The sequence below is a fragment of the Dissoconium aciculare genome (assembly GCF_010015565.1).
Source record: "Dissoconium aciculare CBS 342.82 unplaced genomic scaffold K489scaffold_2, whole genome shotgun sequence".
Classification (NCBI taxonomy): domain Eukaryota; kingdom Fungi; phylum Ascomycota; class Dothideomycetes; order Mycosphaerellales; family Dissoconiaceae; genus Dissoconium; species Dissoconium aciculare.
In genome coordinates this window covers 1489988-1503536 of record NW_022984952.1, presented here as the reverse complement: position 1 = coordinate 1503536, position 13549 = coordinate 1489988, and the positions used below count along the sequence as shown (strand labels likewise).

The 13549-nt window shown below is 51.8% G+C and overlaps 8 protein-coding genes across 8 annotated transcripts in view; 3 read left to right on the top strand and 5 right to left on the bottom strand.

Annotated features, from left to right (window-relative positions):
• The window catches only part of K489DRAFT_386725 (acid phosphatase/Vanadium-dependent haloperoxidase), a gene marked incomplete at both ends in the record, with an annotated part of 1969 nt that extends 1475 nt beyond the window's left edge, over positions 1–494 (top strand). Inside the window, one exon of the mRNA XM_033606251.1 lies at positions 306–494. Coding sequence (XP_033463399.1) covers positions 306–494 — 189 coding nt within the window. The remainder of the gene's footprint in view (positions 1–305) is intronic.
• Positions 302–2043, bottom strand: K489DRAFT_386724 (soluble quino protein glucose dehydrogenase; the record flags this gene model as incomplete). Its single annotated transcript, XM_033606250.1, has 3 exons — positions 302–855; positions 1043–1631; positions 1693–2043. The coding sequence occupies 3 exons, from the start codon at positions 2041–2043 to the stop codon at positions 302–304; spliced, it is 1494 nt and encodes a 497-aa protein (XP_033463398.1).
• A 1199-nt stretch (positions 2044–3242) lies between these two features.
• Positions 3243–3921, bottom strand: K489DRAFT_419614 (uncharacterized protein; the record flags this gene model as incomplete). Its single annotated transcript, XM_033608214.1, has 1 exon — positions 3243–3921. One exon carries the CDS (start codon positions 3919–3921, stop codon positions 3472–3474), a length of 450 nt encoding a protein of 149 aa, XP_033463397.1. The 3' UTR covers positions 3243–3471.
• Positions 3922–4299: 378 nt separating this feature from the next.
• Positions 4300–4719, top strand: K489DRAFT_367581 (uncharacterized protein; the record flags this gene model as incomplete). Its single annotated transcript, XM_033602870.1, has 1 exon — positions 4300–4719. One exon carries the CDS (start codon positions 4300–4302, stop codon positions 4717–4719), a length of 420 nt encoding a protein of 139 aa, XP_033463396.1.
• K489DRAFT_419612 (uncharacterized protein) lies at positions 4474–5726 on the top strand. Its single transcript, XM_033608213.1, has 2 exons — positions 4474–5126; positions 5176–5726. Exons 1-2 carry the CDS (start codon positions 4861–4863, stop codon positions 5642–5644), a joined length of 735 nt encoding a protein of 244 aa, XP_033463395.1. The 5' UTR covers positions 4474–4860; the 3' UTR covers positions 5645–5726.
• On the bottom strand, positions 5678–8350 carry K489DRAFT_376769 (dipeptidyl peptidase III). The gene is made up of 8 exons (XM_033604000.1): positions 8105–8350; positions 7841–8042; positions 6997–7789; positions 6894–6943; positions 6403–6844; positions 6282–6355; positions 6198–6221; positions 5678–6136 (listed from the first exon to the last, which is right to left on the bottom strand). Exons 1-8 carry the CDS (start codon positions 8212–8214, stop codon positions 5747–5749), a joined length of 2085 nt encoding a protein of 694 aa, XP_033463394.1. The 5' UTR covers positions 8215–8350; the 3' UTR covers positions 5678–5746.
• Positions 8351–8544: 194 nt separating this feature from the next.
• K489DRAFT_398646 (GTP-binding protein YchF) lies at positions 8545–10061 on the bottom strand (the record flags this gene model as incomplete). Its single annotated transcript, XM_033606940.1, has 3 exons — positions 8545–9276; positions 9359–9916; positions 9987–10061. The coding sequence occupies 3 exons, from the start codon at positions 10059–10061 to the stop codon at positions 8593–8595; spliced, it is 1317 nt and encodes a 438-aa protein (XP_033463393.1). The 3' UTR covers positions 8545–8592.
• A 362-nt stretch (positions 10062–10423) lies between these two features.
• K489DRAFT_376768 (putative translation initiation regulator) lies at positions 10424–13071 on the bottom strand. The gene has a single exon (XM_033603999.1). The coding sequence runs from the start codon at positions 12810–12812 to the stop codon at positions 10560–10562; it is 2253 nt and encodes a 750-aa protein (XP_033463392.1). The 5' UTR covers positions 12813–13071; the 3' UTR covers positions 10424–10559.
• Positions 13072–13549: the final 478 nt, after the last annotated feature.

Below are 13549 nucleotides of genomic sequence, written 5' to 3'. Positions count from 1 at the left end.
GGGCATGTTTCGAACAATCTCACTTCTTGACGAAGATCTTTTTTTCCGATCTCTTTTCCCTCGTCTTCCCCGGTTTTTTCCTATCGGGTTTCGCACCTTTTCTGGATTGGAAAACGGCAAGGGACATGACCCTTTCCCCCCCATCCCCTTTCCCCCTCCAATTCTCAGAAAACTCCGTTGGATGATATCGGCATCGTGTCCATCTTGTCCATCACCATCATCATCATCATCATCATCATCATAATTCATATCTGGAAGGGCCCCAAAAAACACAACGAAAAAAACCAAACCAAACCTCCGCTCAGAGCCAGAACGCCAACACCGCGAACCCGACGGCGAGGACCCCGCTCGCGCCCACCGACGCCGCCAGGTTCGTGCTGCTGGGCGCGGGCGCCGTCGCCGCCGTCGTTCCGGCGCCGCCGGTGCCGTCCGCCGACCGGACGGGCGTCGGGCCCAGCGCCACGGGGACGCCGTCCGTCCGCAACACGGCGTAGATCTCGCCGGTGGAATCGCTCGACAAAAACAGCCGGCCCTGCGGGTCCCAGGCCAGGCCCACGGGGCGGAAGCAGGCCCCGGGGCAGGCGGCGAGGTCCGGGTTCGCGACGACGTCGACCGTCGCCGCCGCGCTGTCCTCCAGCCGCGAGGTGGGAGCGCCCCCCGAGAAGGCCACCGCGCTGACCTTGTAGCCGACTGGCGACTCCCGGTTCCAGCTCCCGTGGAAGGTGATCCAGGCCGTCGTGCCGCTCGGGGTGAAGAGCAGGTCGAGCGGCGCCGTGTGCGCCTGGAAGGCGAGGACGGCGGGTTGCCGGTGGGAGCGGTCGCAGAGGGTGTCGTTGAGGGTGGCGTTGGATGCATCTGGGAGGTTTCACCGAAGTTTTTGTCAGAGGAGAACGAAATGTTGGGTTGTGTTTTGGGGGAGCGGGGTGGTGGTGTGCCCTGTTGGGGGGGTTTTTTTCCATGCTGAGGAACCCGAAGAAACAACAACGATAGCTAAAAGACAGAAATCAAATCGAGGCGCGCCGTCCCCACGGGTCAGACTCACCGATGGCGAATTGCTGGCCGACCGTGCCGCCGAAGCGCGGAATGGCCGACGTGTTCCACGCCGTGAAGCACTCCGGATAGCCGAAATTGCGGCCCTGGTTCGCAGAGGACGTGCCGTTCAGGTAGCCCAGGAAGTTGAGCTCCTCGGCCGGGTTGTCGCGGTGGATGTCGACCCCGTCCCGGCTGATCTGATCGGCGCTGTTCTCGACCGAGTAGATCCCCCCGTGGAGCGGCTCCTCGTCCATGCCGACGTCGTTCCGCAGGCCCCACCCGAGCAGCAGGCCGTCCGTGTTGAAATCGTAGGGGCCGTCGGTGGCGTTGGTCAGGTTGAAGGCCTTGACTTGGCTGTGTCCCGTCGTGATCGATGAGGCTTCCGGGTCGATGTTGGAATTGCTTCCGCGGTTGATCACCATCAGCCCGGGGGCTTTTTTCGAGAGGAGGAGCGTGCGAGAGGTATGGTCTGAGCCGGCCATGCCGGTCACGAGAGCCCGTGGGCCTGACGTGTTGGTCTGTGACGAGCTCGAGTACGCCCAAGACCAGAGCGTCTCACCGCTGGAGGCATAGAGGGTATTGCCATCTGCTGAAAGTTCCTGCTCGGTTCACTTTAGTCTTCTGTCTCAAGACAGTCGCCTCCAACGAGAGACCACTTACGATGCCATGGTTCAAGCTCGGTTCGTCTATGACCATCCTGCGACTGCTGACGCTCCAGCACCCGGCGCCGGACTCGACCAAAGTCAAAGCTGCGATGCCCTTGTCCTGCTCCACAACCAGCAGATTACCTTCATTGTCAAACTTGATCCCTCTTGGCCTGGACAGGTCCTGAGCGACCAATCGAGCGACGTATCCCGGCGCCACTGAAGGAGCAGCATATTTCGCCGTGAGACTGGACGAACAGGACGCCAAGGGAGCATACGATGAAGTCAAGGAGGAATAGGTAGATTGCGCATTCACGAGGCTGGTCCACGCTACGGCTGTCGCCAAGACGGCAGATGAGGTCTTCATATTTGCTTGATCGTATGTGCGAGGACCGATGTGAAGTAAGGGCCGACCTCGCGAGACACGCTACCTGAGGTCGGAAGATATATGGATATAGATGAACAATAGTGACTGGTGCTGACCTGCACCCGTTGCTCCGTACAGCGATCATGGGCGGGCGACACATATAGCGAGCTGTGTCGTGACCGCCACGATCATCGTCATCGAAACCGTCCATTACTGTTTCCTTTTATACAGACGGGCACAAATCCAGCGTGAGCCAAGCCCGCAGTGCATTTCTCCATGTCATCAGACCCGGTACAGAGAGACAATGGAAATGCCGAATGGTGCGCAGGTCACGCAGGGTCGTGCAGCAACCACGAAGCTGCCGATTCATTGAACGGATCAGAGGACGACCGACTGACCACGGTGGAGTTGTGCGGAGGTTAGTTACATCGATGGCTGCAGTCACGGACGCCCCCGCTTCTCCCGTGGTGTTTGGAGGACGGCCATCCACGTGACCATTGGCACGTGATCTTCGCTGACAAACGCGGCCGAACGACTCCAGCTGTCCACGGTATGGAAGGGCGTGATCCAGGATGCCCGGACTTGGCGACCCCATACCCGTGAACCGCGGCAGATAATTCGGAACATCCGCTCCGGCTTCTGCAAAGGTGCGCTCTCTATATCGTCCTTGGTGAGTGCGTTTGACGAGCCGTCTGCGTCATGGCTCGGCTCTCTCCGAATGGTCATCTCCCTGGCCCATAGGGGGTTTCGTTTAATCTGTCACGATTGCAACCATCGGAGAATACCTAGGTATATCATGATCGATACCCGTTGAATGCAACATGTGCCAAAAAGCACGATCGTCCGATCAGGAGCGCTGTTTGGGATCACCTGGACGCTGCGGAGTGGACCGCGCTACGCAGGCCTCGAAACATCCGACGAGCATCGTGATGGAGCCGAAGTGCGTATGTTGATGATTGCAATGCTCTGATAGATGTATTATTATATGGCATAGCATGCGCACAGTTGGTGGCGCAGGTCGCAGGCGGTGGCCTATTAATGATGTCAACGCAACCGCTTCGAGCCGGTGTCCCGGGCCGATCTAGCAACGATCTCTGATGCTATCGCTCTTGTGGTGGAAGTCATTCGAGTACTACAAATTGTACGAGACGATTGATGGATAGCGATGCCTCATGCTAGTCGCGTTGGAGAAGAGACTGTTTCAGCAAGGGTTCTTTCGCGTCAATGAAACTGTAGAGGGATTGGCAAATTCCATTCAGATGACACGCATGCACACGACTCACTCAAGTTCGTCTACAACAAACTCGAAGTCATCGGATTGGGGATGATGTATTTCTGTGAGCGAAACGTCTTCATGAATGTTGTCTGGATCGAGAAGAGCAAGTAAGCTCTGGAATCGGCACGATTCCACGGGTGATGACTGTATTGCTACGGTCCAAACGGTGCTGAGAATATGCCCATTCTGATGTCCAGGAGCGCCTCTTTTGTGAATCCACGCAGCACTACGTTGATCAAGAGATATGGAGCTTGTGAGCCCTGGAGAGATAGCTTTTGCTGTACAATGAAACCACTAATTTGGGTGATCGCAAGTGGTAGTCCGCCAAGAGCGTGAGCCTGAGCAACCAGAGGAAGTGCGCTGGAGCGGCCGAAGTGCTCTAGCTGCTGCCAACACTTCCTCTGGACTACTGATATCCTGGACTTTGACATCATCAATATCCAACCTGGAATCGGGCAAGCGCTCTCGCTGTCGGCGTACTTGTTGCTGTGGACATTCTTGATGTGCTTACTAGCTGATAGTCGAACGCTGAGTGGGCACTGGAAAATGGTTCGAAAGTAGCCTTGTTCCGCGCTGGTCGGTGTCCCGTCCGCTCCAGTCATTGTCAGCCTGTCATTTGGCGCGATCGGGCGGGATGGTCTGGAGTCTGGATAATGGTGTGCAAGCTCTGCAGCTTAGCGCCCACTGAAGCGTGTCCCGCTGCCCGCACGTGCATCAAGGGCGCCATTGGTGCGATTTGTCTGGGTTTGGGGATTTAAGGTTTGTCCAGGTCAGGCCATGGCATCCTCCTCGTCTATCGAACCTCAAGTGATTCTCGACAGTGAGTTCGGGGGCCACTGGAGGTTCCCACGAGCGTTCAGGCATGCATTTATATAATGCTGGTCGGACTGGGAGCCGCAATGCACAACATCTCCATATGATCTCTTTCTCTAGATCTCCAGTGCCGAACTTGAGCTATGGTGGTCCACCTGCTGTTCAGAATGAGCACGACGAAGTCCATCACATCACAAACCAAAGCTGAAGAGAATGCATCAAGGCCACTTAGCGGAAGATTTATATCGATGCAAAACGATCTTTCCGGATCGATGCTGTCTACGATTCTTCAGAGAAACGCCATCAGCGTTGTGGACAACAAATATGCGCATTACTGCAATTGGTATCCGCAATGGATTCGCGAACAAGTCGCTAACATGCCCTCTGAATTTAAGCATTCAATCCCGGATATTCGCATTACATATGACGAAATCGCCAAACACGCGAAAGCCGATCACAGTCTGGACAGGATTGCACACAACTTGCTTCAGCGCCGGATGATTGTTCCAGAAAACGAGCTTGACGCGACAAGACTCGCCCAGACGATTGTTTTCATGATTTTGGGCTGGCAAAGCATGCTCTATTAAGCGGATATCTCGAAGCCGTCGGGGCCTCTAGCTATTACAGATGTTCTCGACGGTTACCGGAGCCATTCCTTCTTCAGACTTTGTCCAGATGAGCTTGATGTCAAGCGTCCAATCGCTAGCACTCTGCTTGAATTTGGGCTGATGTTGCCGAAAGTAGATTCCTGCACATGCGAAGAAGCAGAAGATCGTGAAGCATGGGAGAAGGCTCAGATTGTGACACCCGCGTCGCTCAATGCCGCGGCACTGTCAGATCTCGCCAACTTCAAATTCAAGTGGGTGGACACAATTGCACCACATTTAGAATTGGATAAAGCGACCAACACCATCTTCTTATATCGATGGCCGTCATTTTGCCTAGCACACACATGTTGCTCTGGAGATCACGCTCTTGACAGCGTTCTACACAGGTACGTGGAATAATTGCATCGCCACGAGAAACATTCTCACAAATATTAGTTTCGCATCCAAAGATGAATACAGAGGGTCGTGGGCTCGACCCGAAGAAGTGACACAGCTTTTGAAAGAAATCGTTTTGTCGTACCGATTACTCTTCGGCCAAGACCAACAATCCAGAAGATTTTACAAGAAGCACTTCTCTAATAGTCGACTTCCAACATATCAGCCCGACGAGCTACTTCTCAATTTATGTACAAAGACTGGAGGACTCCCGGAGACTCTTGGGCCAGACCGAGAGTCTTACAGATTATCGCGCGACTTTCCGATTTTGCGTCAGCGAATCGCGATCTTACAACATCAACTCTCTAGCGTTAGACCTCGAGGTTGGCTCGCCATGTGGCGTGATAAGAGAGATCGTGCGCAGTGGTATACATGTTGGGCTGTCATCATGTTCGGTAGTCTGGCGACCTTCTTGGCGCTGCTGCAGACTATTATGCAAGGTATTCAGACATTCTCATCGCACGTATAATTCTTATGGAGCCTATGGAAGGATGCAGACATGGCTTGCGAGTGAAACGATTTTTACAATATAGATAGTAACGTTTGAAAAACATGATTTATACCATAATCTTCATACCTGTCGCTCGGCCCAACTCTGGATTAATCCCTGAACCGTCGGCTCATAGTCATTGATGACTACTCCACCATTGACAATGACAGTGTTTGGTTGTACAAACACGCGCTTCACTGCCCCTTCCTCGAGCAAGATCTTTCTCCATTCAAGGCATTCTTGCGCGGGCACAGTGAGCTCGTCGAGAAGCGTGCGACATCGTGACACATCTGCAGTGCATCGATAAATATGCAGGCGCATCAAAAGATCGCCCAATGCAGACCTCCCACGCTCTGCATTCCTTAGACTCCGATCGACACGGACGTGCAGCTTATTGTTGACGGCATCGATGTTGACTTTAATGAGATCAGGATCTGCTCGACGGATGGCCTGAAACATGGCAAAGTGGCCCTGTATCTATGGTGAGCAAGTCAACTCGGCAAAAAGTAGTCGCCAAAAGAGTTTTACTTACCTGGCTGTGTGCTTGGCTCCATTTCTGTAAAAGAATCGTGGTTAGTACGCAAGGTGCCTTCGAGAAGTGGTCGTACAACCGTACCTTTTCATCCACCGAGTAGTTCTCCAGGCTGCGCACTCCTGCCACTGCGAGCTGCTGATACATGTTGTACTCAACTGGTGAATCGTCAGCGGTGCCAGAGAGATCGCAAGTCGGTACTTACGATCGGATGGCTTGATATCACCGTCCTTTGGGTATCCGCAAAGTGCCAGCAGGTCGACTTCGCTCAGCAAGTAAGCCCCAATACATTCTGCGCGACACTCATCGACGCTTGTGGCAATATCCTTGAACACTCCTGTGAACGTCTCGTTAGGCTTGTACCACGTATCGATCGGCTTTCCGGACAGTGGACTAATCGGAGGATTATCGATGTCAAAATTGCAAGCTTCGCCTTTGGCTCCTCGAAGTAGCATGCCAGTGCCATGACCAAAAAGCTCATGGAACACTACCCAAAGATGATACGTGTGACTTCTGTGTTTCATGAACGTTCCTTTCACGTGTTCATGAAGAGTCACAGCGGTCGAATCACCCGCCATTGGTGTACCGTCTAGACGGTTCGAGATCATGATATTCTTGGATCCTGTTTCAGCTCGAATGTCGTTATACTGATTGTGTGTTAGCCCTCCACATGTCAGGCGGAAGCATGCATCATACATTGGGAAGATTAACTCCAGGAAACACCAGAGTGCTGCAGTACGCGATCGCTGTGGCCCGTCAGTGTTCTGTTCTACTCGTCATGCAGGACGGACAACCATACTTTCGACGCTCACAAAGTGGAGCCCGCCTACCATATTCACCTCAAAGGCTCCGAACGAATCATCGTCATGATCTTTGTCCACCCATGGGAGTCGTTTGATGAAGGTGCCTGCGTTGTCGCGTAGCCGACGTAACATAGCTGTCTCACCCGGATGTTCGATGCCGACGATGCCTTCGAACTCGGCTCGGACGCCACACGGATCTCTGTACGGTTCCACGAAACCAAACACCGTTGAGATTGTCGTCTGATGGTCTCTCACCCAGGTTCTCTGAGATTCCTTGTACTGCTCCATGTTTCCTGTCCGGAAACTCGCACACAATTGCGAAATATAGTCCTTCTTCTTTTCATCGTTGGTGTGCACACTTGCCTGCTCAAGGTTCTCGCAGATTCGTTGCAATACATCAGAGAAGTCGCCCCGAACAAGTAGCACTTTCAGACCATCCTTGTCGTGTAAAACGTTCTCTGCGATATCCTTCTCCACGGATGCCTGGAGAATGTCTACGATGATGCCTGTCTGACTCTCGGACTTGAATAATCTTGTGTTCTCCGGATCTATATTCATGTGCGCCGCGATAGCACCAACGCTGTCGATCTCCTGACGAGAAATGCCCGACAAGGACTGATAGTATGCGCTTTGCGTGGATGCACCCGGCAGACCAATTGTCTCCGGAAGAGGTGCGAAAATGACTGCCTCGAGCTGTGCTGCAAGGTATTGCGTGATCTTTGATACCGATGTAAGCTTTCGGAAGGTCTCAGTCGTAAATCCCGGGATGAATCTTTGATCACCATGGCCCTGTTCACAGATTGAGCAATGGATGGCAATAGATTTCCAACATCAACCTACGTAGTAATTTCCCACATTACTGAGGAAAGTTGCTGCAAATTCAAGGAACCTGCCCAACTCGTCGTCTGGAATTCCTAGCGAATGACCAAGGTGCTTCCAATTTCCATCACACGAGTTGTACAGCTGGATGATGAAGTCGAAGATCGATTCAGACTCGGGGGACACTTGTCGAAGGATGATCCTCGCACCCAGCCAAGCAGCTCTAAATCGAACCTTGTCAGCATTCGCATTATCGAAAGCCAATCTCAGTTGTGATAATCATACTTTGCAGCGTAGTGTGCGAAGAGCTTGTCGTTGGTCGAAAGGGATTCAAAAAGCTCTGTACCTGTCAAGAGTCTGACCTCTGGTGTGCGACAAACGAGTGCAGAAGACATCTTGCCGAGAAACGAGAGACTCCGAGATCATTACCCCGAATAACAATTCCGTGAATCGCGCACCCAAACATCGTTATCGGCCTGGTTGACACGACTGGCTTTCCGTTTGAAGTTCACCGTCAGAGCTATTTTGGTCATCACTGCGCCACACTCCAACGAACCCTTCCTGGCTGTACTGTTCACTGTCTCTTCTGCAACCTTTTTCACCTCGTTCGTACTGTAAGATTAGAAATCGTGGAGCTCGAAACAACGCCTGACGTCAAATTACACGACCGTTCATGAAAGCGAAAGTCGAAACGGTGTCTATTTGCAAATGATGGGAAAAGCGGTGCTTTCACTTGATTTCGATTTTTGATGGCATAGTACAGTACATACACCTCATGACTTGGCTGCACCAGCCTTGAACAGAACGATATCTCCATCCTCCATGACGTAGTCCTTACCCTTGGTCATGACTTTGCCCTTTGCTTTGACGGTCGCTTCGTCGCCTTCCTCCTTGAGCGTCGCGTAGTTGTAAACCACAGCCTGAATGAAGGTCTTCTCAAAATCACCGTGAATGACACCGGCGGCTTGGGGCGCTTTGGTGCCATTCCTTAGAGTCCATTGACGGACTTCATCGGTACCGGTTGTGAAGAAGGAGCCTAGGTTGAGGGCTTTGCGCATAGTCACAATGATTTTGGGGAGAGCAGACTTGGTGCCAAGCTTCTTGCATTCTTCCTCAGCCTCAGCATCAGTCTCGAAGGTGGTAAGGCGCGATTCAAAGGCGACAGAGATGGGAAGAATCGGGTCACCAGGTGCGTGCTCCTTGACCCATTCGGCAACCTTGGGCAGATACTTGTTCTTCTGTCGAATGTAGTCCTTTTCGCTGAGGTTGACAAGGAAGACAACAGGTTTGGCGGAAAGAAGGAAAAGAGGATTGATAACCTCGACCTGACCGTTGGTGTTAGCAAGCGATCGTTCGCGAATAATGGCATCGGATGAGGATATGGTATGGTTGTGTTTCAGAGTTAGACGTTCTCTCAGTACACCTCTAGCGTTGTATAAAATGAGGTGTTCGACGAGCTGGGATTATAGAGATGTGATCTCTGGTTCATCTTGAAAAATGGCAATAGATGCTGGTGATCCAAAAGTGAAATGTACGTACCTCTTTTGGCGACCAGTCGCCCTTTCGAACGTCCTTGCCAGCTTTGAGGTGTTCCAGGATCTTCTCAACAGTGGCTTGCTCTTCCTTCAGCTTCTTCATCTCCAATGACTGGCCACCTCTTCGAGTCTGCTTCACCAAGTTCTCGTGGGCCTTCTCAACGAATTCGATATCCTTAATTCGGAGCTCATCGCTGATGATGTCAAGATCTCTAACCGGGTCGACGTCTCCTTCGACGTGGATGATCTCGGCATCATCAAAGCATCGAACAACCTGGTAGATGGCATCAACCGCGCGAATGTGTGACAAGAAGGCATTGCCGAGACCAGCACCAGTCGATGCACCTCGCGTGAGACCGGCAATATCGTAGATGGTCATGTGTGCCGGTACTCTCGATTTGGGATTGTAAATCTTGCACAACTCATCGTAGCGTTCATCGGGAACAATGACCCGCGACTCCTCGGGGTCAATTGTGGCATAAGGAAAGTTGGCTGGGTTACCCAGAGAACATTTGGTGATGGTTTGGAAGAATGTCGATTTACCGACATTGGCCAGACCGACCTAGAGAACAAAGGACTCGTCAGATCAATGCGATGGGGCTACGCGCGAGGCACGCACATGTCGTACATACGATCCCGCTCTTCAAGTTATTGCCCGGGCGACCCAACAGGATCTTCTCGACCTTGACTTCCTTCTTGGGAGGCATTCTTTTCTTGCTGGCAAAAGTACGCGATTGGTGAAAGGTGAAAAAAACTGCAGAACCGGCTGCTTGGGTTGGAAATGAAAGCTTGCAAAGCTGAGAAGAGAAAGAACAACGAAGATTGAAGCTGAGCACACTCATGCGGGTACCTGTCTGGTTGGCATGTGTGGTGGGGTCTGGGGTGCCATTTGGCTTGGGGGCGATGGTCTGCAAAATTCTGACGAACAAGTTTGCAGTTCGTTTCGAGTTGGATAGTATTGGGCTTGGCAGCGAAAATTGACTGCCTCAGGCTTGAAGATAGCCGTTAGAAACTGCCCCCTGCGCAGCATCAACTAATAAACCGTTCTAGAACCTCGGGGTTTTAATATCAGAATTACCTAGGAAGGTTTTCATTGCGTGACACTCTTTGCGTTCGTAAAATCGACATGATGAGAACTATACAGCATGAGCTGCACTCTGATCCCAAGCATTGTTTTTGACCGCTATATATGTCCTCCTGGCCTACTACTTCTGCTTGACGACACCATCTGTACCGGCCTGCGCAGAGATGCGCTTCTTGTAATCCTTGACCGTACCATCAAAATGCTCCACGGTTCCCTGATCGCACACCCACAAGCTGGTGCACACATTCTGCAACATCGTGACATCGTGACTGACCATCAGTACACCCCCCTGGAATTGCTGCAGCGCGACACTCAGGGCATCCATGGCTTCGATATCCAAGTGATTGGACGGTTCGTCGAGCACCAAGATGTGAGGGTTGGTCAAACTGATGCATGCGAATGCCACACGTGATTTCTGTCCTCCCGAAAGCAGAGCCATCTTTTGGAGACCTGTCATTCCCGTGATACCAAAGGCACCAAGGTGGCGACGGTACTCTTCGTCAGAGCGGCCGGGATACTTGACTGCCATAAAACCGACTGCGCTCATATTCATGTCAAGCGCGTCCACGTGATGCTGGGCGAAGAAACCGATTCGGAGCCTTGGGTTCTGCGAGATGACTCCTGAGGTGGGATCGAGGGCACTGATGAGCAACTTCAAAGCTGTTGTTTTACCCGCACCGTTGGGACCGACAATGCCGATTCGAGAGTCAAGCTGGACATCGAGATCAACATTACGGAGGAGGATGTTGTCCTTGTGATATCCGAACGAGACATTTGTCATTTGAATGATAGGAGGCGACAGTTTCTCAACATCAGGGAACTTGAAGTGCACCGTGTATTCACTCTCAGGGGCTTCCAGGATAGGCATCTTCTCCAATTTCTTGATTCGAGATTGCGCTTCTGACGACTTTGCCGCGTTATATCGGAATTTGTCGATGAAGGCCTGCAGATGAGCACGTTGCGCCATCTGTGTTTCGTATTCGCGTTTGGCCGTCTTTCGTCTCTCTTCTTTTGTTGCGTAAAAGGACTCGAAATTAGCTCCCTTGTAGTAGTCCAGACGCTCGGAGTGTTGATGGATAATATCTGTAGCCACCTCGTTCAAGAATGCTCGGTCGTGGGATACCACCAACAAAGTGCTAGGGTAACCTTGAAGGTAATCAGAAAGGAAAGTAATGGAAGGCACGTCCAACATGTTAGACGGTTCGTCCAGCAACAGCAAGTCAGGTTCACAGAACAATGCTCGTGCCAGTGCAAGTCGCATACGCCAACCACCAGAAAAGGTCTTTGTGGCAAATTGTTGACGCTCATGCGAAAATCCGAGACCTGCCAAAATACTAGCAGCTCGCGATTCTGCTTTATCTGACTCCATCTCCGCGAGTTTACCTTGAACATCACTCAGCGTGATGTCGAGACCCTCACGTTGCTTATCAAGTTTCGCAGCATCTGCAGATGTGTCGGCCATGGATGAGCGTTCAGCCTCAAGCTGAAGAAGTTCTTCGCTGATCTTGGCTTGCTCCTTCAATAGATGCTTTCTCCATACATCGGCATCTAACACAGCTTGCAGCGCGGGAGTATCGTCACCAGTGATCTCCTGCTCGACGTGCAAGATTGAAATATGCGTGGGAATCGCGACCTCACGCTTGGCCAAAGCTCTGAGTAAGGTTGATTTACCAATACCGTTCTGACCCACCAGACCATATCGGCGGCCATACGCCAATGTAAGGCTAGTGTCGGACAGGATACGTTTGCCACCGATGGAGATGTCAAATCCATCGACTTTGATATCTTTACTCTTGGATTGACTGTCAGATCCCAATTGCAGAGGATTGACTTCCATGAAGAATTCTTCGTACGACTTTTGCTCATCCGGCTGGTCGAGTAGACGTGAAGCTTCATATTCGACTGTCTTGTACACTTTTTTGTCCTGCTTGGCACGTAGTTTTCTCTCTGCCTTTTCGAGTTTCTTCTTGTCTACCCGAGATTCGACTTTACGAGTATTGGCAGATTCGAGATCGACAGCACCGCCCGCGAGCGCCAAAGTTGATGACATGTTTCGTTGAGCACCAACCTGGATGGTCTGGTCAAGCTTTCGTGCCGACGGTGCCTGCTGCCGTCGTTCGCCTTGCAAGCCGTTTTGTTTCGCCAGCCTTGTGACAAGCTCGTCAACGAGCTTCTTAATAGCGGCCTCATTTTCATTTGACGGTTCTCCCGAGGCAGAGATCAGAAGTTGAGTAACTGCCGCAGCGGCATCAGTAAGCGGGTCAAAATCATCTTCGCTGCTGAATTGCCGCGCAGAATGCTGAAGGTAACCAATGCTGTAGCTAGTGATCACCGAGTCAACTTGAGGAAACCGGGCTTGGAGTTCCGATTCCATTTCGCCAATATTATGTGTGACAGCTGCGCTGCGTCAGTCCTCGATGCCTGGCGTTTTGGTAAATACCTAAGCAGTCGCGTATCGGGACGCGGAAGCGACGAGTTATCTTCCCGTGTCTCTTCCCAGGTTTCTTTGAGATTGCTGTGACTTCGTGATTACGCCTCTCTTCGCTGATAGTCTCCACAACTCGGCGAGTCCGCATGCAATTCTAGTAATCCACACGCAGTAGTGGGGTGACGTCCAGAAATTCTCAAAGCCCCCGGACCGCTCTGATTGGTCCAGTGTCCCTGAGAATTGCACACAGTGTAAAGATATGTAATACTACCAACCTTGGAATGCCTTAATGCTCTCTAACAACGAAGATCTCTACACGATTAAAGCGACAGCTTGGAGAACCTCATACTTTTGAAGTAGAGCGAGTAGTGATCACGCAGTCGAAAAACCAGCATCCAGCTCAGCTCAAATTCTCCACAATGTGGATTCGCGATTGCACGCCCGTGCGAGTGTGACGTGTTGACTGAGAGTGGATGGAAAGTCGGGACATTTTGGAACAAATCAATATGCCGCACTGGTAGAATCGCCTTGCAGCTTCTCCATGTGCAGCATAGCCAGACGCCCGCATCTACAATCTTGATATCTGGGCGAGCTCGAGACGAAGCATTGTGATGCCAGTTTCATGAAGCACCAGCGGCTGCATTTGATATCGCTTGTTGGCTGTTGGAATTCGGCTTGGCCAC